Source organism: Taudactylus pleione, unplaced genomic scaffold (assembly GCF_031769625.1).
Source record: "Taudactylus pleione unplaced genomic scaffold, aTauple2 ptg000460l, whole genome shotgun sequence".
NCBI classification, from domain to species: Eukaryota; Metazoa; Chordata; class Amphibia; order Anura; family Myobatrachidae; genus Taudactylus; species Taudactylus pleione.
The window spans coordinates 1,572,685-1,593,906 of record NW_028284862.1 but is presented as its reverse complement, the minus strand read 5'-3'; the positions used below and the strand labels follow the sequence as shown (position 1 = coordinate 1,593,906).

The following is a 21,222-nucleotide window of genomic DNA, read 5'->3' as shown; positions in this document are numbered from 1 at the left end:
CAATGGATTTATTGCAAGTATAAAAATCATCACTTCTTCCAATGCTGGGAGATAATGGTCAATAGTGAATGCAACCCATGAAACCTGGTGACTGTATGACCAGGCGGTGGCCTTCACAGCTGCTTAGCCGTGGCCCTGTGCCAGCCGCAGTCGCCCATCTGGTAGAGGGTGCCTTGAGATTTTCAGGATGACTAGTCCCACAACAAACCTGGTAGAAGTAACCCACTGCAGTGGACTGCTTGGGGCAGTGGCCAACCCTTTTCTGAGCATCATAGAAGATCCTTCATCTTGCACCCATCACTCATCCTCTGAAGTCCTCACAGCTCTGACCACATCCAGTGAATGAAGAGAACCTTCTTCATCTGGACTCCTATGATGGTTTGCAAAGATTACTTTGTCCGGAACACAGTGCGAGCCTCATGGGAAGTGAGAAAAGGAGACTTACAGGACAGCTCCCCCAGCTCTGTAACTGTCCAAGCAGTTGGGCAAAAGAAAAGTCTTCCAGATGAGAAACATTATCTCCGTTTTAACTAGTGGATCATGATTAGTATGCTGTAAACCATAAACACCAGGATGTCATACCATGGGGCTATAGAATGGACAAACAGAGGCTGTGGTGTGCCCCATAAAAATGTCTAGACTTTTTGCTATAATGCTAGTTAAATAGGCGAAGCCTGAACATTCAGAGATCTGTCTGTCTCATCCTGACACTTATTAAAACAGAAGTGGGCGAGACAACCGAAAGAACGAATTAGGAGTCTTCTGCATTTCGTACCACGAGACATTGTGTCCTCCATATTCTGTAGTCATTTTAGTCCGAAACTGGTTTTCTAAGGATTATTTTTTAAACCGTCTCTGTAAACTACGGCTGGTCCTGATGGGTCACTACCCTGAGCAACTCGGTTGGGCTTACTTCACCACTCATGGGGTATAGGGCTTCTGCGATCAGATGACCTCGTTCCGCCAGGCGATCACAGATATTTGTCACTGGTGAAATGGAGAATGGTTACTCGTCCCTGAGTGGCCTCCCTACACCACTTCTAGCGATTCCCTATCACTGTCAGTAACTGCCTGTAAGTGACTCCTTCCACTGCTTAATAGGCGGGTAACTCACTGCCTCCCCCAGGCACCTAGAACCGCCTACTTGTGGGTATGTGTGGACACTCTGCTGCAACACCTCCTGGGTATTGTTGGCTAATTTCCTCTGTTCCCTCACCATGGATCAGTCTGTGCACGGTAGCTGGCAGAGTGCTTTAGCTTGGAGACACTGGGCTCAATCCAGAACAGCTGGAGAATGGAATAGTAATTTGAGCTATTCTGGTGTTCACAGGACACAAGCGGATGCAGACGTCTTAAGGCAAGAGGTTTATTGCTCAAAATGCCTTTAAAAATACAAGTCCCCTTGCTGAAGGTGTTTGGGACAATCACAGCATAGACATGTTACAGAAGTACAATCCTCTCTGGATGGTCAAGAGGATACACATTCAGGGCTTGCAACTGTCTCTCACTTCATAGGAACTGGTTAACTGCATCCCCAATACCTGCTGTACATGTTACACACAGGAGACCCCCTAGTGTACATCTCATATACCTACCCCCAATACCTACTGTACATGTTACACACACACAGGAGACCCCCTAGTGTACATCTCATATACCTACCCCCAATACCTACTGTACATGTTACACACACACAGGAGACCCCCTAGTGTACATCTCATATACCTACCCCCAATACATGCTGTACATGTTACACACAGGAGACCCCCTAGTGTACATCTCAAATACCTACCCCCAATACCTGCTGTACATGTTACACACAGACAAATGCTGGAAGTACAGTAATTGATAGTGCCTGGGGGGGGGGGGGATCTCTGCAGGGGTAGGTTACAGAAGGGCAAGAATTATGGACAGACTAGAGGTCCCAGCTGGGGTGGGGTACAGAAGGGGCGGAGCTATGGACAGACTGGAGGTCCCAGCAGGGGTGGGGTACATAAGGGGAGGAGCTATGGACAGACTGGAGGTCCCAGCAGGGGTGGGGTACATAAGGGGAGGAGCTATGGACAGACTGGAGGTCCCAGCAGGGGTGGGGTACAGAAGGGGAGGAGTTATGGACACTGTTAAATTTTAAGTGTCCACACTCCTGTATCCCGCCAATATACCCAGTGTCCGTCCGCCAATAGGATGAAGAAGAAAATGTGATTGTAGGGTACCGGCTGCTGTGGGTCCTGTCCTCCCCCTGGCACGTTACTGATTAATGACAGTAATAATATGTGAGTCCTTCTCTATTCTCTCTCCAGCTCATCCAGTTCCTCATCTCTCTGGTCCAGTCCAATGGGATTCTGGGAGTGAAACGTAAAATGTAAGTGTACACTCGGATCTGACCATGTATGATGTCCTGCTACTTTCTATGGGAGATGTGATCATGTATGATGTCCTGCTACTTTCTATGGGAGATGTGATCATGTATGATGTCCTGTTACTTTCTATGGGAGAGGTGATCATGTATGATGTCCTGTTACTTTCTATGGGAGAGGTGATCATGTATGATGTCCTGTTACTTTCTATGGGAGATGTGATCATGTATGATGTCCTGGGACTTTATATGGGAGATGGGAACATGTATGATGTCCTGTTACTTTCTGTGGGAGATGGGATCATGTATGATGTCCTGGGACTTTATGTGGGAGATGGGATCATGTATGATGTCCTGGGACTTTATGTGGGAGATGGGATCATGTATGATGTCCTGTTACTTTCTGTGGGAGATGGGATCATGTATGATGTCCTGTTACTTTCTGTGGGAGATGGAATCATGTATGATGTCCTGGGACTTTATGTGGGAGATGGGATCATGTATGATGTCCTGTTACTTTCTCTGGGAGATGGGATCATTTATGAAGTCCTGGGACTTTATGTGGGAAGATATAATAAACACTCGCCCCCTATTGAAGATCACCGAACTCCTCCGAGCCGTACATGTTACTGCAGGTGCTAAATGCTCCAATCAGTGAGTAATGTGTGTGCGTAGTAGTATTCACTGCTAATATCATTGTCGACGTGTAAATGAGGAGGAGGAGACATGGGATAATACGTTTGGTAGGTGTGATATTGCTGTTGCCCCTGGCACTGTATGTAAATGAGGAGGAGGAGACATGGGATAATACGTTTGGTAGGTGTGATATTGCTGTTGCCCCTGGCACTGTATGTAAATGAGGAGGAGGAGACATGGGATAATACGTTTGGTAGGTGTGATATTGCCGTTGCCCCTGACACTGTATGTTAATGAGGAGGCGGAGACCATGGGATAATACGTTTGGTAGGTGTGATATTGCAGTTGCCCCTGACACTGTATGTAAATGAGGAGGCGGAGACATGGGGTACTACTTTTGGTAGGTGTGATATTGCTGTTGCCCCTGACACTGTATGTAAATGAGGAGGAGGAGGAGGAGACATGGGATAATACGTTTGGTAGGTGTGATATTGCTGTTGCCCCTGGCACTGTATGTAAATGAGGAGGAGGAGACATGGGATAATACGTTTGGTAGGTGTGATATTGCTGTTGCCCCTGGCACTGTATGTAAATGAGGAGGAGGAGACATGGGATAATACGTTTGGTAGGTGTGATATTGCTGTTGCCCCTGACACTGTATGTAAATGAGGAGACGTGATTATACGTTTGGTAGGTGTGATATTGCCGTTGCCCCTGACACTGTATGTTAATGAGGAGGCGGAGACATGGGGTACTACTTTTGGTAGGTGTGATATTGCTGTTGCCCCTGACACTGTATGTAAATGAGGAGGAGGAGGAGGAGACATGGGATAATACGTTTGGTAGGTGTGATATTGCTGTTGCCCCTGACACTGTATGTAAATGAGGAGGAGTCATGGGATAATACTTTTGGTAGTGTGATATTGCTGTTGCCCCTGACACTGTATGTTAATGAGGAGGCGGAGACCATGGGATAATACTTTTGGTAGTGTCATATTGCCGTTCCCCCTGACACTGTATGTAAATGAGGAGGGGGAGACATGGGATAATACTTTTGGTAGTGTGATATTGCCGTTGCCCCTGACACTGTATGTAAATGAGGAGGAGGAGACATGGGATAATTTTGGTAGTGTGATATTGCAGTTGCCCCTGACACTGTATGTAAATGAGGAGGCGGAGACTTGGGATAATACTTTTGGTAGGTGTGATATTGCAGTTGCCCCTGACACTGTATGTAAATGAGGAGGCGGAGACTTGGGATAATACGTTTGGTAGGTGTGATATTGCAGTTGCCCCTGACACTGTATGTAAATGAGGAGGCGGAGACATGGGATAATACGTTTGGTAGGTGTGATATTGCTGTTGCCCCTGACACTGTATGTAAATGAGGAGACATGTGATTATACGTTTGGTAGGTGTGATATTGCCGTTGCCCCTGACACTGTATGTTAATGAGGAGGCGGAGACCATGGGATAATACGTTTGGTAGGTGTGATATTGCAGTTGCCCCTGACACTGTATGTAAATGAGGAGGCGGAGACATGGGATAATACGTTTGGTAGGTGTGATATTGCTGTTGCCCCTGACACTGTATGTAAATGAGGAGGAGGAGACATGGGATAATTTTGGTAGTGTGATATTGCAGTTGCCCCTGACACTGTATGTAAATGAGGAGGCGGAGACTTGGGATAATACGTTTGGTAGGTGTGATATTGCAGTTGCCCCTGACACTGTATGTAAATGAGGAGGCGGAGACTTGGGATAATACGTTTGGTAGGTGTGATATTGCAGTTGCCCCTGACACTGTATGTAAATGAGGAGGAGGAGACATGGGATAATACGTTTGGTAGGTGTGATATTGCTGTTGCCCCTGACACTGTATGTAAATGAGGAGACATGTGATTATACGTTTGGTAGGTGTGATATTGCCGTTGCCCCTGACACTGTATGTTAATCAGGAGGCGGAGACCATGGGATAATACGTTTGGTAGGTGTGATATTGCAGTTGCCCCTGACACTGTATGTAAATGAGGAGGCGGAGACATGGGGTACTACTTTTGGTAGGTGTGATATTGCTGTTGCCCCTGACACTGTATGTAAATGAGGAGGAGGAGGAGGAGACATGGGATAATACGTTTGGTAGGTGTGATATTGCAGTTGCCCCTGACACTGTATGTAAATGAGGAGGAGTCATGGGATAATACTTTTGGTAGTGTGATATTGCTGTTGCCCCTGACACTGTACGTTAATGAGGAGGCGGAGACCATGGGATAATACTTTTCGTAGTGTGATATTGCCGTTGCCCCTGACACTGTATGTAAATGAGGAGGGGGAGACATGGGATAATACTTTTGGTAGTGTGATATTGCCGTTGCCCCTGACACTGTATGTAAATGAGGAGGAGGAGACATGGGATAATTTTGGTAGTGTGATATTGCAGTTGCCCCTGACACTGTATGTAAATGAGGAGGCGGAGACTTGGGATAATACTTTTGGTAGGTGTGTTATTGCAGTTGCCCCTGACACTGTATGTAAATGAGGAGGCGGAGACTTGGGATAATACGTTTGGTAGGTGTGATATTGCAGTTGCCCCTGACACTGTATGTAAATGAGGAGGCGGAGACATGGGATAATACGTTTGGTAGGTGTGATATTGCTGTTGCCCCTGACACTGTATGTAAATGAGGAGACATGTGATTATACGTTTGGTAGGTGTGATATTGCCGTTGCCCCTGACACTGTATGTTAATGAGGAGGCGGAGACCATGGGATAATACGTTTGGTAGGTGTGATATTGCAGTTGCCCCTGACACTGTATGTAAATGAGGAGGCGGAGACATGGGATAATACGTTTGGTAGGTGTGATATTGCTGTTGCCCCTGACACTGTATGTAAATGAGGAGGAGGAGACATGGGATAATACGTTTGGTAGGTGTGATATTGCTGTTGCCCCTGACACTGTATGTAAATGAGGAGGCGGAGACATGGGGTACTACTTTTGGTAGGTGTGATATTGCTGTTGCCCCTGACACTGTATGTAAATGAGGAGGAGGAGACATGGGATAATACGTTTGGTAGGTGTGATATTGCAGTTGCCCCTGACACTGTATGTAAATGAGGAGGAGTCATGGGATAATACTTTTGGTAGTGTGATATTGCTGTTGCCCCTGACACTGTATGTTAATGAGGAGGCGGAGACCATGGGATAATACTTTTGGTAGTGTGATATTGCCGTTGCCCCTGACACTGTATGTAAATGAGGAGGGGGAGACATGGGATAATACTTTTGGTAGTGTGATATTGCCGTTGCCCCTGACACTGTATGTAAATGAGGAGGCGGAGACTTGGGATAATACTTTTGGTAGGTGTGATATTGCAGTTGCCCCTGACACTGTATGTAAATGAGGAGGCGGAGACTTGGGATAATACGTTTGGTAGGTGTGATATTGCAGTTGCCCCTGACACTGTATGTAAATGAGGAGGCGGAGACATGGGATAATACGTTTGGTAGGTGTGATATTGCTGTTGCCCCTGACACTGTATGTAAATGAGGAGACATGTGATTATACATTTGGTAGGTGTGATATTGCCGTTGCCCCTGACACTGTATGTTAATGAGGAGGCGGAGACCATGGGATAATACGTTTGGTAGGTGTGATATTGCAGTTGCCCCTGACACTGTATGTAAATGAGGAGGCGGAGACATGGGATAATACGTTTGGTAGGTGTGATATTGCTGTTGCCCCTGACACTGTATGTAAATGAGGAGGAGGAGACATGGGATAATACGTTTGGTAGGTGTGATATTGCAGTTGCCCCTGACACTGTATGTAAATGAGGAGGAGTCATGGGATAATACTTTTGGTAGTGTGATATTGCTGTTGCCCCTGACACTGTATGTAAATGAGGAGGAGGAGACATGGGATAATACGTTTGGTAGGTGTGATATTGCTGTTGCCCCTGACACTGTATGTAAATGAGGAGGGGGAGACATGGGATAATACGTTTGGTAGTGTGCTATTGCTGTTGCCCCTGACACTGTATGTAAATGAGGAGGAGGAGACATGGGATAATACGTTTGGTAGGTGTGATATTGCCGTTGCCCCTGACACTGTATGTAAATGAGGAGGAGGAGACATGGGATAATACTTTTGGTAGTGTGATATTGCTGTTGCCCCTGACACTGTATGTAAATGAGGAGGAGGAGACATGGGATAATATGTTTGGTAGGTGTGATATTGCTGTTGCCCCTGACACTGTATGTAAATGAGGAGGAGGAGACCATGGGATAATACGTTTGGTAGGTGTGATATTGCTGTTGCCCCTGACACTGTATGTAAATGAGGAGGAGGAGACATGGGATAATACGTTTGGTAGGTGTGATATTGCAGTTGCCCCTGACACTGTATGTAAATGAGGAGGAGGAGACATGGGATAATACTTTTGGTAGTGTGATATTGCTGTTGCCCCTGACACTGTATGTAAATGAGGAGGAGGAGACATGGGATAATACGTTTGGTAGTGTGCTATTGCTGTTGCCCCTGACACTGTATGTAAATGAGGAGGAGACCATGGGATAATACGTTTGGTAGGTGTGATATTGCCGTTGCCCCTGACACTGTATGTAAATGAGGAGGAGGAGACATGGGATAATATGTTTGGTAGGTGTGATATTACCGTTGCCCCTGACACTGTATGTAAATGAGGAGGCGGAGACCATGGGATAATACGTTTGGTAGGTGTGATATTGCCGTTGCCCCTGACACTGTATGTAAATGAGGAGGAGGAGACATGGGATAATACTTTTGGTAGTGTGATATTGCTGTTGCCCCTGACACTGTATGTAAATGAGGAGGAGGAGGAGGAGGAGACATGGGATAATACGTTTGGTAGTGTGCTATTGCTGTTGCCCCTGACACTGTATGTAAATGAGGAGGAGACCATGGGATAATACGTTTGGTAGGTGTGATATTGCCGTTGCCCTTGACACTGTATGTAAATGAGGAGGAGGAGACATGGGATAATATGTTTGGTAGGTGTGATATTACCGTTGCCCCTGACACTGTATGTAAATGAGGAGGCGGAGACATGGGATAATATGTTTGGTAGGTGTGATATTACCGTTGCCCCTGACACTGTATGTAAATGAGGAGGCGGAGACATGGGATAATACGTTTGGTAGGTGTGATATTGCCGTTGACACTGTAGCCATGAGAGAGAATTACAATGTGCACATTTTATCACCCAATTAGGGACCCCCGGACCCTCCCATCTCGGTGGTGGTCCCAGCTGCACAATATTATCCTCCAGCAAACAGTTACAAATATCGCTCTCCTGAGAACATGTACCCTTCTTTTCTACTTCAGGGTCCATAAGGGGTCCACAGGGTTGACCTTGGGGTATAGCTTGGATCTGGATCCACCGGCACCATACAGTTAAAGCTTTAGCTCCCAGGATGCACTTGGGTCCTCCTCTATACCCCGCCCCCGAGCCACAGGCACCTCAGTTTCAGTTTGGTGCCGGCCGGAGTCGGTTGCACTGTGCAGTGGGGGTGCAGGAGCAGCCCCTAAGCTTTATTTTTATAGAAGAAAAGTTTTTTATTTTTTCTCTTGTTTTACACTTAATGCAGCAGCATAGGACTGTCCTTCTGGACGTCCATGCTGCCGCTCCAACACCCCGCTGGCGCTGCGATGCCAGTACTGATCTGGCGATTGCAGCGGGACCCCGGAGTTAGTCGTAGCATGGCTCCGGGACCTCCCTCTGACTGCTGCCGGACTCTACGGGGAACAGGTAAGCCGCGAGCAGCGCTCTTAGCGCCTCTCGCGGGGATAAACGCAGTCAGTTCTCTGGGGACAGACCGGCGGCGCTAGTAGCGGCGGCGGGCTCCCCCTCATGCAGGCATACCCCGCGCTCCGCTGGACCACCAGGGTATAAGTTCCGGGGGAGGAACCGGCATCCCTGCGGTTAAATTCTAGCCAGGGGAGGCAGCCTTCCCTGGTTTAGCGGCTCCTCCCCTCAGCTCAGCGCGCCTTTTCTCATGTGTACTGGCGTCGCTGAGCTGCTCCTCTGCTGGCCACTCCTCCTCAGAGCTCTCCGGCGGCCATCTTTAGAAGGTTATAACGCAGGCTCCCAGGCAGGTGCATGGTCAGGTCCCCCTGTGTACCTCTCCCCTACCTAAAGGACAGTGTACACAGCGCTATAACTACCCCCAGATACTGAATCTGGGTGGTTGAGGGCAGCGATTGGTGCAGTAAGTACAATCTTCCTGCATTGTATGTGACTTTGCTAGTGCTGCTGTCTGTACTTATTCTCTACTTACTGTCAGCTTATATCTATCCCTTTGCTTCTCCTACAGCCCGAAGGTGTGTGGGGGAGGGGCGTTTTCTATTAACCTCACTTTTATAAATCATGTATTTGTGAGGTCAGTCACTGTTGTGTGCTACACAGTACCATATTTTTGGGCCTGTTTGTGTTGCATGCTGGTGAGTGCGGGGGTGTTAACACCGTATGTCCTCTGATAAGTATTTATTGCATACTTACTGTATCATGTCTGATGAGGAGACTGAGCACTCCGGGGCTCCTGTGTTGCTTTCCTGCAGACGCTGTTCTGCTGGTGTTAATGGGGGGGATTTATCTCAGAATGATCTTTTCGGGCAGTGCCAGCTGGCACCAGGCCCCTCTATACCCCCTATGCAGCAGGACCCCCCTTGGGCAATGTTTTCACAAGGGCTGACATCTATTGCAGATGTCGATCCCTACAGTGACCCCTTCTGGGGCATTGTCCCAGCACTCTACCTCCCATTCCCCGGATATTCCGCAGGTATTGCGGTCTCCCTCCGGGGCCCAGACTGTGAGACAGTATTCGGGGCTGCCTGTGTATGTCCAGCCTCCCCCTGTATCACAACGGTCTGTGGTGCCTTTTCAGAGCTTCCCTCAGTCGGCTCCTCCGCCTTGGGTGGATGTTCTCTCCAACTCGGTACAGAGTTTGGTGGCCTCATCCTCGGCTTTTCAGTCATTTTTGCAGGGTGATGTGCCACAGAAGGCGACTAAGCGGCCTGTTGTGAGTTTACTCACTGCGCAGGTATCAGAATCTGATCCCTCTTCAGATGATGGAGAGGTCCATGAGGATTCTGATTTGGATGCTGTGGGACAGGAGGTTGAGCCTAGGTCCTCCATTAATGTTCCAGCATTAGTTAGGGCAGTGCGGGCTATTCTCAATATAGAAGAGGAGGCACCGGTCCCTAAGTCGAAGTTTCCTGACTTGAAGAAAGCAAAGGTTACTTCTAATGTGTTCCCTCTGTCCGATCAGTTGGCGGATCATATGGCGGCGGCCTGGCAATTACCGAGCAAGAGATTCCAACCGCAGAAAAGGTTGGCTTCTCATTATGCCTTTCCTGAGGATCATTGCAGGAAATGGGAGACTCCACCGGCGGTGGATTCACATGTCTCTCGCTTGGTTAAAACCGCTACGCTACCATTGCCGTCTATTTCCTCTTTAAAGGATCCAACGGACAGGAAAGTGGAGATTTCTACTTCAGGGTCCATAGGGGGTCCACAGGGTTGACCTTGGGGTATAGCTGGATCTGGATCCACGGGCACCACGCAGTTAAAGCTTTGCTGCTCCCAGGATGCACTTGGGTCCGTCCTCCTCTATACCCCGCCCCGGCCACAGGCACCTCAGTTTTAGTTGGTGCCCGGCCGGAGTCGGGTCACCCTGTCGCAGTGGGGCTGCAGGAGCAGCCCCTAAGCTTTATTTTAAAAGAGAAATTTTTTATTTTTTTCTTCTTTTTTTACACTGTTAGAGCGGCAGCATCAGACTGTCCTTTAGGACGTCCACGCTGCCGCTCCTTCTCCCCGCTGGCGCCGCGACGCCAGTACAGCTCTGGGGATCGCGGCGGGACCCCAGAGCCTGTACTAGCCGGGCTCTGGGGACTCCCTTGACTGCTGCCGGACGCGACGGGGATCAGGTAAGCCGCGGGTCGCCGCGTGCGGCGGCCCGCGGATACTTCAATGCAGTCAGGAGCCTCCGGTCTCTGGGGACAGACCGGAGGCGCTAGCGGCGGCGGCGGGCTCCCCCTCAATTGAGGAATACCCCGCGTGTCCGCTAGACCACCAGGGTATCAGGCTGGTAGCGGGACCGGCAACCCGGGGGTTAATTGCTAGCCAGGGGAGGCAGCCTTCCCTGTCTAGCGGCTCCTCCCCTCAGCTCAGCGCGCCTTTCAACAAGCAGTCTGGCGTCGCTGAGCTGCTCTTATCTCTCGGCCACTCCTCCTCTGAGGTCTCCGGCGGCCATCTTTACTGGCACATCGCAGACTCCCAGGCGGTATCAAGTGGACCGGTCCCCCTGTGTACCTCTCCCCTGCTAAAGGACAGTGTACACAGCGCTATAGCCCTCCCAGACACTGAATCTGGGCGGTTGATTGTAGCGGAAGGTGCAGTGAGTATAACTTTTCTGCATTGTATGTGACTATTGCTAGTGCTGCCTGTCTGTGACTTATTCTCCTTACTGTCAGCTTATAACTATCCCTTTCCTTCTCCTACGGCCCGGCAGGTGTGTGGGGGAAGGGCGTTTTTCTGAGACCCTCACATATATAAAACACGTATTTGTGGGGTCAGTCACATACTGTTGTGTGCTACACAGTACCATATCTGGGCTGTTGTTTCGCATACTGGTGAGTGCGCGGGTGTTAAAACCGTAATTCCTCTGGTGATACCTATTTCTTGTGTATTTACGGTATCATGTCGGATGTGGAGACTGAGCGCTCTGTGGCTCCTGTGTTATTTTCCTGCAGACGCTGTGCTGCTGGAGTTGATGGGGAGGACTTATCTCAGGATGGTCTGTGCGGGCGGTGCCAGCTGGTACCGGGCCCCTCCAACCCCCCTGTATCACAGGACCCTCCTTGGGCGATGTTTTCACAGGTGCTGGCGTCTATTGCGGACCGGTTATCGGTCCCATCAGCGGTCCCTTCTAGGGCGTTACCGCAGCCCACCATCCCCCATTCCCCGAGGGTTCCACAAATGTTGCGGTCTTCCCCCGGGGCCCAGACTGTGGGTCCTTACTCGGGACTGCCTGTGTATGTGCAGTCTTCCCCAGGGACGTGTCAGTCTGTAGTGCCTTTGCAGAGTGTTGCTCCGACGGCTCCTCCGCCTTGGGTGGATGTTCTATCCAGCTCCGTACAGAGTCTGGCGGCTTCATCCTCGGCGTTTCAGTCTATGTTGCAAGGTGATGTGCCACCAAGGGTGTCTAAACGTCCGGTTGTGAGTTCACTAGCTGCGCAGTTGTCGGACTCGGAAGTGTCCTCAGATGATGGAGAAATCCATGAGGACTCTGACTCTGATGTCATGGGGCAGGAGGTGGAAGCTAAGTCCTCCATTAATGTTCCAGCCTTAGTTAGGGCGGTGCGGGCTATCCTACATGTTGAGGATGATGCGCCGGCTCCTAGGTCGAAGTTTCCTAATTTTAAAAAGGCCAAGGTGACCTCAACTGTGTTCCCCCTGTCTGATCAATTATCGGATCATATGGCGGCGGCCTGGCAATTACCTAGTAAGAGGTTCCATCCACAGAAAAGGTTGGCGGCGAACTATCCTTTTCCTGAAGCTCATTGCAGGAAATGGGAAACTCCGCCGGCGGTGGATTCCCACGTTACCCGCTTGATCAAAAGCGCGACGTTGCCATTGCCGTCTATCTCCTCTTTGAAGGATCCCACGGACAGGAAGGTGGAGACTTGTTTAAAGTAGGGATGTGCAGGCTCGGTTCTACTCGGTTCCGTTCGGTTCTTTTTACCGAACCTTATTGGCTATCCAAAACTCGTGACAGCTGAAACCCAATAAGATCCGGTAAAAAGAACCGAACGGAACCGAGTAGAACCGAGCCTGCACATCCCTAGTTTAAAGTCCATTTATTCTCTTTCCGGGGCGGTGGCTCGCCCGTCCATGGCTATCTCCTGGGTGGCTAAAGCCATTGAGGCATGGGCCAATGCCTTGGAGGATACCTTTCCTGATGAGGCTTCGGATATCCAGAGAGCGTTAGTGGGACAGATGCGGGATGCAGCTTCCTATATTGGGGAAGCGTCTTTGGATGCCAGCCTGCTCACTTCTAGGGTGTCGGCTGCAGCGGTATCTGCTCGGCGCTCCCTGTGGCTGAGGTCCTGGAGGGCTGATGCAGATTCAAAAAAGGGTCTGGAGGCCTTGCCTTTTAATGGTGATTTACTATTTGGTCCGGATTTGGACAGAATAGTGGATACTTTGGCTAAGTCCAAGTCGGCTTTTCTCCCTTCGGCCTCTGCGCCGGCTAAGGTGAGGAGCTCTGCCTTTCGGTCCTTTCGGGTTCAGGGTAAGGCCAAGGGCCAGTCCTTCCCGAGACATTCGGCGACCAAGGCCGCACCCAAGCCCAAGAAGCAGGCATGGAGTGCTCGGCGCCCTTCTTCCAAGCAGGAGGATAAGCCTGCTGCCTGATGGGACGGGCCTCTCTCTGGGGGACCCCAGAGTGGGAGGCCGACTTCTCCAATTCGCCCAGTGTTGGCACAATACCACCACGGATGCCTGGGTTCGAGAAGTAGTCTCTCAGGGGTACGCCCTGTCTTTTCGGTTCAGGCCGCCCCACCAGTTTTTCTGTACGAGTCCTTCTCTGGACAAGACCAAAGCTGGTCAGATTCAGGTAGCTATAGAATCCTTGCTACAAGCAGGGGTCATTGTTCCCGTTCCGCAGTCTCAGCGCGGGACGGGGTACTATTCTACTCTGTTTCTGGTACAGAAACCCAATGGTTCTCATCGCCCTATCCTGAATTTGAAGTCTCTGAACAGATACCTCAGAGTTCCCAGGTTCAGGATGGAAACGTTACGTTCCATCATTCTGGCGATGGAACCCGGGGATTATATGGTCTCCCTCGATATCCAGGACGCATATCTCCATGTACCCATAGCACCGGCACATCAGCGGTATCTGAGGTTTGCTATCCTGAACCATCACTACCAATTTCGGGCGTTGCCTTTTGGCCTTTCCACGGCTCCGAGGGTGTTCACCAAGGTGATGGCGGTTATGGCTGCCCACCTTCGGGGTCAGGGTCTACGTCTGTTGCCGTACCTGGACGATCTTCTGCTGCTGGCGAGCTCCCCGGAGGTGCTTCTTCGACATCTCCACCTGACCATTGCTTGTCTTCAAGCACACGGGTGGTTGATAAACTGGAAGAAGTCCTCCCTGATTCCATCACAGCGGATGGTTCATTTGGGAGCCCTGCTGGATTCTCGTCAGCAGCGGATTTTCCTGACTCCAGAGAAGGTCTCCTCCCTGCAGCTGCGGATACACAGTTGCCTGAGCAGTTGCCGCCTGTCGGTCCATTCAGCTATGAGAGTTCTGGGGTCCATGGTGTCGACATTCGACATGGTGGAATTTGCCCAGTTCCATTCCCGGCCCCTGCAGGGGCTGATTCTATCGGAATGGAACGGGTTACCTCACCGGATCCGCTCTCAGATGCTGGTGTTGTCCGCGGAGGTTCGGCAGTATTTGGCTTGGTGGCTTCAGACGGTGCATCTGGTCGAGGGGCGCCCCTTTTGGATCCCGGACTGGGTCCTGCTCACGACGGATGCCAGTCTTCGGGGTTGGGGGGCAGTGACCGGCTCATTATCGCTTCAGGGTCGTTGGTCCGCGGAAGAAGCACTTCTCCCCATCAACATCCTGGAACTGCGGGCTGTGTACAGGGCCCTGCAGTCGTCCGGCCCCGCTCTTCACGGAAGGGCGGTTCAGGTGCAGTCCGACAACGCCACCACGGTGGCGTACATCAACCACCAAGGGGGAACTCGCAGTCGGGCAGCAATGTCGGAGGTGTCTCGCATTCTTGCTTGGGCGGAGTGTCATGTTCCAGCGATCTCGGCAGTCTTCATTCCCGGAGTCCTCAATTGGGAGGCGGACTTCCTCAGCCGTCACGATGTGCATCCCGGGGAATGGTCGCTTCACCCAGAGGTGTTTCAGCTACTCGTGGACAGGTGGGGGCTGCCGCAGCTGGACTTGATGGCCTCCCGTCACAATCACAAGTTGCCCGTTTACGGGTCAAGGACAAGAGACGCAGGCGCCTGTCTGGTAGACGCTCTGTCGGTGAAATGGACGTTTCACCTGGCGTATCTGTTTCCTCCGATATCCTTACTTCCTCGGGTTCTGCGGAAATTCAAGCAGGACGGCGGCACGCTCGTGCTGGTGGCTCCGGCGTGGCCCAGACGTCCTTGGTACTCCGATCTGAGGTGTCTCTCCATCGACGCTCCGTACCTTCTTCCTCAGCGTCGGGACCTGTTGTCTCAGGGGCCCTGCCTTTACCCGGATCTGGGTCGGCTGTCTTTGACGGCGTGGCTCTTGAGACAGCCGTCTTGAGGTCTAGGGGTTTCTCCAGTTCAGTGATTGGTACCATGCTTAGGGCACGCAAGCCTGCCTCCGCGCGGATTTACCACAGGGTGTGGCGCACTTATTTTCAATGGTGTGAATCCAGAAACTATGATCCGCAGGTGTTCCGGGTTTCCAGAATCTTGGAATTTCTTCAATCGGGTTTGGACCTCGGCTTACGCCTGGCCTCTCTGAAGGTTCATGTGTCTGCTTTGTCCGTGTGGTTTCAGCGACGGATTGCTACACTGCCAGATGTTTACACCTTTTTCCAAGGTGTTCTCAGGATCCAGCCTCCCTTCGTGCCTCCGGTGGCTCCGTGGGACTTGACGGTGGTACTGAGGGTCTTGCAGGGTCCTCCTTTTGAGCCGCTTGAGTCGGTGGAGCTCAAGTGGCTGACGTTTAAGACCATTTTTCTCCTGGCAATTGCTTCGGCCAGGAGGGTTTCAGAATTGGGGGCGCTTTCCTGTCGCCCTCCTTTTCTGATTTTTCACCAGGACAGGGCAGTGCTCCGCACGCGTCCTGAGTTTTTGCCCAAAGTGGTTTCAAAGTTCCACATTAATCAGGAACTTGTTGTGCCAGCTTTTCAGTCACCTGATCTTTCGGCTGGTGAGGCTTCCTTGGATGTGGTCCGGGCACTTAGAATCTATGTGGACCGGACTGCTTCGGTTAGGAAGTCGGATTCTTTGTTTGTCCTCTTTGGTTTTCACAAGAGGGGTTGGCCTGCCAACAAGCAAACGATAGCCCGTTGGCTTCGTTTAGTTATTTGTGAGGCTTATGCGCAGGAGGGTTTACCTGTGCCAGCCTCTGTTAAGGCTCATTCCACTCGTTCTGTGGGTCCCTCTTGGGCTGCTAGACGTGGCGCCTCCGCTGTTCAGCTGTGTAAGGCGGCTACTTGGTCTTCAATTCAGACGTTTTTGAGGTTTTATGCGTTTGACACCTTCGCCTCTCAGGATGCATCCTTTGGGCGCCGGGTACTCCTTTCAGCACAGGAGCGTCCCCGCCCTTAGTTGAACTGCTTTGGGACATCCCCAAGGTCAACCCTGTGGACCCCCTATGGACCCTGAAGTAGAAAACAAGAGATATGGTAAGAACTTACCTTTGTTATCTCTGTTTCTACGAAGTCCATAGGGTCCACAGGGCGCCCGCCCTGACGCACCTGGCTTCAAATGGGCTGTGTGGCTGGTCACCGGTTTTCCGTCTCCCATTTCTGTGAGTATGGTTTCTTGTGTGTTCCAGTCTTCCTTCTCTCTGTTTAGTCTCCTCCTCCGGCCTTAGCTGCTTACCAACTGAGGTGCCTGTGGCCGGGGCGGGGTATAGAGGAGGACGGACCCAAGTGCATCCTGGGAGCAGCAAAGCTTTAACTGCGTGGTGCCCGTGGATCCAGATCCAGCTATACCCCAAGGTCAACCCTGTGGACCCTATGGACTTCGTAGAAACAGAGATAACAAAGGTAAGTTCTTACCATATCTCTTGTTTTGTTTGAAGTCCATTTACTCGCTCTCCAGAGCGGTGGCGCGCCCGTCCATGGCCATTTCCTGGGTGGCTAAAGCCATTGAGAACTGGGCCAATGCCTTGGAGGATTCTCTTACGGACGATGTGCCGGATGTTCAGAGAGCATTAGTGGCACAAATGAGGGATGCCGCTTCCTATATTGGGGAAGCATCATTGACGCAAGCATGTTAACCTCTAGAGTTTCGGCTGCGGCTGTGTCTGCTCGGAGATCCTTGTGGCTGCGGTCCTGGAGGGCTGATGCGGACTCTAAAAAGGGTCTGGAGACTCTCCCCTTTAATGGAGATTTGCTATTTGGTCCGGATTTGGACAAAATAGTGGATACCTTGGCTAAGTCCAAGTCGGCTTTCCTCTCTTCGGCTTCTGCACCGGCTAGGGTGAGGAGCACTGCCTTTCGGTCCTTTCGGGTTCAGGGTAAGGCCAAGGGCCAGTCCTTCCCGAGCATTCCATGCCAAGAAGCAGGCATGGAATGCTCGGCGCCCCTCTTCCAAACAGGAGGATAAACCTGCTGCCTCATGGGACGGGCCTCTCCCTGGGGGACCCCAGAGTGGGAGGCCGACTTCTCAGATTCGCCCAGTGTTGGTTGAGTACCACCACGGATGTTTGGGTTCGAGAAGTAGTCTCTCAGGGGTACGCCCTGTCGTTTCGGTGCAGGCCGCCCCACCAATTTTTTTGCACGAGTCCTTCGCTGGACGAGTCCAAAGCTTCTGGTGCAGAGACCCAATGGGTCTCATCGCCCTATTCTGAATTTAAGGTCTCTGAACAAGTACCTCAGAGTTCCCAGGTTCAGGATGGAAACATTGCGGTCCATCATCCTGGCGATGGAACCAGGGGACTTCATGGTCTCCCTCGATATCCAGGACGCCTATCTCCATGTGCCCGTGGCACCGGCACATCAGCGGTACCTGGGATTTGCTATCCTAAACCATCACTAAAAATTTCGGGTGCTGCCTTTCGGTCTTTCCACGGCTCCGAGGGTTTTCACCAAGGTGATGGCAGTTATGGCTGCCCAACTTCGGGGTCAGGGTATACGGCTGCTGCCGTACCTGGACGATCTGCTGCTGCTGGCGAGTTCCCCGGAGGTGCTTCTTTATCATCTACACCTGACAGTTGCTTGTCTTCAAGCACATGGGTGGTTAATAAATTGGAAGAAGTCGTCTCTGATCCCATCTCAACGGATGGTCCATCTGGGAGCACTTCTGGACTCCAGTCAACAAAGGATTTTCTTGACTCTGGAAAAGGTATCCTCCCTACAACTGAGGATACACGGTTGCATAAGCAGTGGCAGGGTGTCAAGACATTCGGCAATGAGGCCAGGGTTCCATGGTGTCGGCATTCGACATGGTGGAGTTCGCCCAGTTCCATTCCAGACCCCTGCAGGGGCAGATTCTTGTGGAATGGAATGGGTTGTCCTGCCGGATCCGGTCCCAGATGCTGGTATTGTCCCCGGAAGTGCGCCGGTTCTTGGCGTGGTGGCTGCAGTCAGCTCATCTCAGCCAGGGTCGCCCCTTTTGGATTCCGGACTGGGTTCTGCTCACGACAGATGCCAGTCTTCGGGGTTGAGGGGCAGTGACCGGCTCGTTTTCTTTTCAGGGCCGTTGGTCGGCGAAGGAGGCCGTCCTTCCCATAAACATTCTAGAGCTACGGGCAGTGTAACATGCTCTTCTGGCGTCAGGCACCGTTCTTCTCGGAAGAGCAGTTCAGGTGCGATCAGAAAACGCCACCACGGTGGCATACATAAATCACCAGGGAGGAACTCGCAGTTGAGCTGCGATGTCGGAAGTGTCCCAAATCCTGACTTGGGCGGTGTGCCACCTTCCAGCAATATCGGCAGTCTTCATCCCGGGAGTCCTCAATTGGGAGGCAGACTTCCTCAGCCGTCACGACGTGTATCCCGGGGAATGGTCGCTTCAACCAGAGGTGTTTCAACTTCTCGTGGACAAGTGGGGACTGTCTAAATTGGACCTGATGGCCTCTCGTCACAATTACAAGTTGCCCATATATGGCTCAAGGACAAGGGACGCGGGCGCAAGCCTAGTGGATGCGTTGTCAGTGAAATGGTCGTTTCACCTAGCGTATCTGTTTCCTCCAATCTCCCTGCTCCCTCGGGTACTCAGAACAGGGGCCTGTCTGTAGACGCTCCGTACCTTCTGCTTCAACGTCGGGATCTGCTGTGTCAGGGTCCCTGCCTTTACCCGGATCTGGGTCGACTGTCTTTGACGGCATGGCTCTTGAGACAGCCGTCTTAAGGTCCCGGGGCTTTTCAAGGCTCTGTCAACAGTACCATGCTTAGGGCATGTAAACCTGCCTCTGCACGGATTTACCAGAGAGTGTGGAACACTTACTTTCAATGGTGCGAGTCTAGAAGCTATGACCCTCAGGTGTTCAGAGTTTCTAGGATCTTGGCATTTCTGCAGTCAGGTCTTGACCTGGGCTTACGGCTTGCTTCCCTAAACGTTCATGTATCGGCCCTGTCAGTGTGGTTCCAACTAAGGATTGCCTCACTGCCTGACGTTCACACCTTGTTCCAAGGTGTGCTGAGGATCCAGCCTCCCTTTGTGCATCCAGTGGCTCCGTGGGACTTGGCGGTGATTCTTCGGGTCCTGCAGGGACCTCCTTTTGAGCCTCTTGAGTCGGTTGACCTCAAGTGGTTAACACTTAAGACTGTGTTTCTCCTGGCTCTTGCTTCGGCCAGGAGGGTATCGAGGTGGGGGCACTTTCCTGTAGCCCCCCCTTCCTGATTTTTCATCAGGACAGGGCTGTGCTTCGCACCCGTCCTGAGTTTTTGCCTAAAGTGGTTTCTAAGTTCCACATAAATCAGGAACTTGTGGTACCAGCTTTTCAGGCTCCGGGTCTTCCGGCTGGCGAGGCTTCGCCGGACGTGGTCCGGGCTCTCAGAATTTATGTTGAACAGACGGCCTCTGTTAGGAAGTCCGATTCGTTGTTCATCCTCTTTGGTTTCCATAAGAGGGGTTGGCCTGCCAACAAACAAACTTTAGCCTGTTGGCTTTGTTCTATTATTAGGGAGGCTTATATACAGGAACATTTGCCTGTTCCAGCCTCGGTTAAGGCTCATTCCACTCGGTCTGTAGGCCCTTCTTGGGCTGCTAGACGTGGTGCCTCCGCTGTTCAGCTGTGCAAGGCAGCCACTTGGTCTTCAATTCAGACATTATTGAGGTTTTATGCGTTTGACACCTTTGCCTCTCAGGATGCATCCTTCGGGCGCAGGATTCTCCTTTCTGCTCAGGAGCGTCCCCGCCCTTAGTTGAACTGCTTTGGGACATCCCCAAGTTCAACCCTGTGGACCCCATATGGACCCTGACGTAGAAAACAAGAGATATGGTAAGAACTTTCCTTTATCTCTGTTTCTACGAAGTCCATAGGGTCCACAGGGCGCCCGCCCTGACGCACCTGGCTTCATATGGGCTGTGTGACTGGTCACCGGTTTTCCGTCTCCCATTTCTGTGAGTATGGTTTCTTGTGTGTTCCAGTCTTCCTTCTCTCTGTTTAGTCTCCTCCTTCGACCTAGGCTACTTACCAACTGAGGTGCCTGTGGCTCGGGGGCGGGGTATAGAGGAGGACCCAAGTGCATCCTGGGAGCAGCTAAAAGCTTTAACTGTATGGTGCCCGTGGATCCAGATCCAAGCTATACCCCAAGGTCAACCCTGTGGACCCTATGGACTTCGTAGAAACAGAGATAACAAAGGTAAGTTCTTACCATATCTCTTGTTATTATAAGGTGCCATCAGCAGTATATAGGGGCAGTGCAAGTGCGTTCAGTACCTGGAGGACTTGCACCTAATTGCCACAAGCGGGTGTCGCCTCCTTGTCCCAGATACAATAGATCTAGGGCACATTAGAACTCCTCAGAGATTATAATGGTCTGTAATAAAAGAAGCTGCATGAGAATTATATGAAGGACTTTGTGTTATTATATCTGAAGTACTGTAGACCCCATAGTGACTTAAATAGGGGGCACACTCTGTACCGAGCTATAGTATTTATGGCTAATGTACAGAGGTACTCTGCGGGGCCGGGCAGGGTCTTTATTCCTTCCAATCAGGTGCTCTAACTGCGTCACTAGTGCCCGATACTGACTCCTCCCACTGCCAGCTTACTATGGCGCAGCTCCGCCACTGGAGGCAGCATAGAGCAGAGCTTGGAGACACCGGCCTCTCTCAGGATAGCCAGAGCAGGGATAAATGTTTGTTCTTATCTCCCTGGGGGTCACAGGATACAAAGCAGACACAGGGAGAGGCCTGCGGGCAGCTTGCATGGAGCCTGTACAGCGTATTTACATTGTAGAGGAGAAAATAACACTAAGCCAGGCGCTCATCGTACATGGAATAAT

General features: G+C 51.2%; 1 protein-coding gene across 3 annotated transcripts in view; it reads left to right on the top strand.

Annotated features, from left to right (window-relative positions):
* HSF1 (heat shock transcription factor 1) overlaps positions 1-21,222 on the top strand; it is an 82,739-nt gene that overhangs the window by 25,107 nt on the left and 36,410 nt on the right. For all 3 annotated transcript variants that reach the window (XM_088448599.1, XM_088448601.1, XM_088448600.1), the window contains exon 7: positions 2,301-2,362. In XM_088448599.1, coding sequence (XP_088304725.1) covers positions 2,301-2,362 — 62 coding nt within the window. The remainder of the gene's footprint in view (positions 1-2,300; positions 2,363-21,222) is intronic.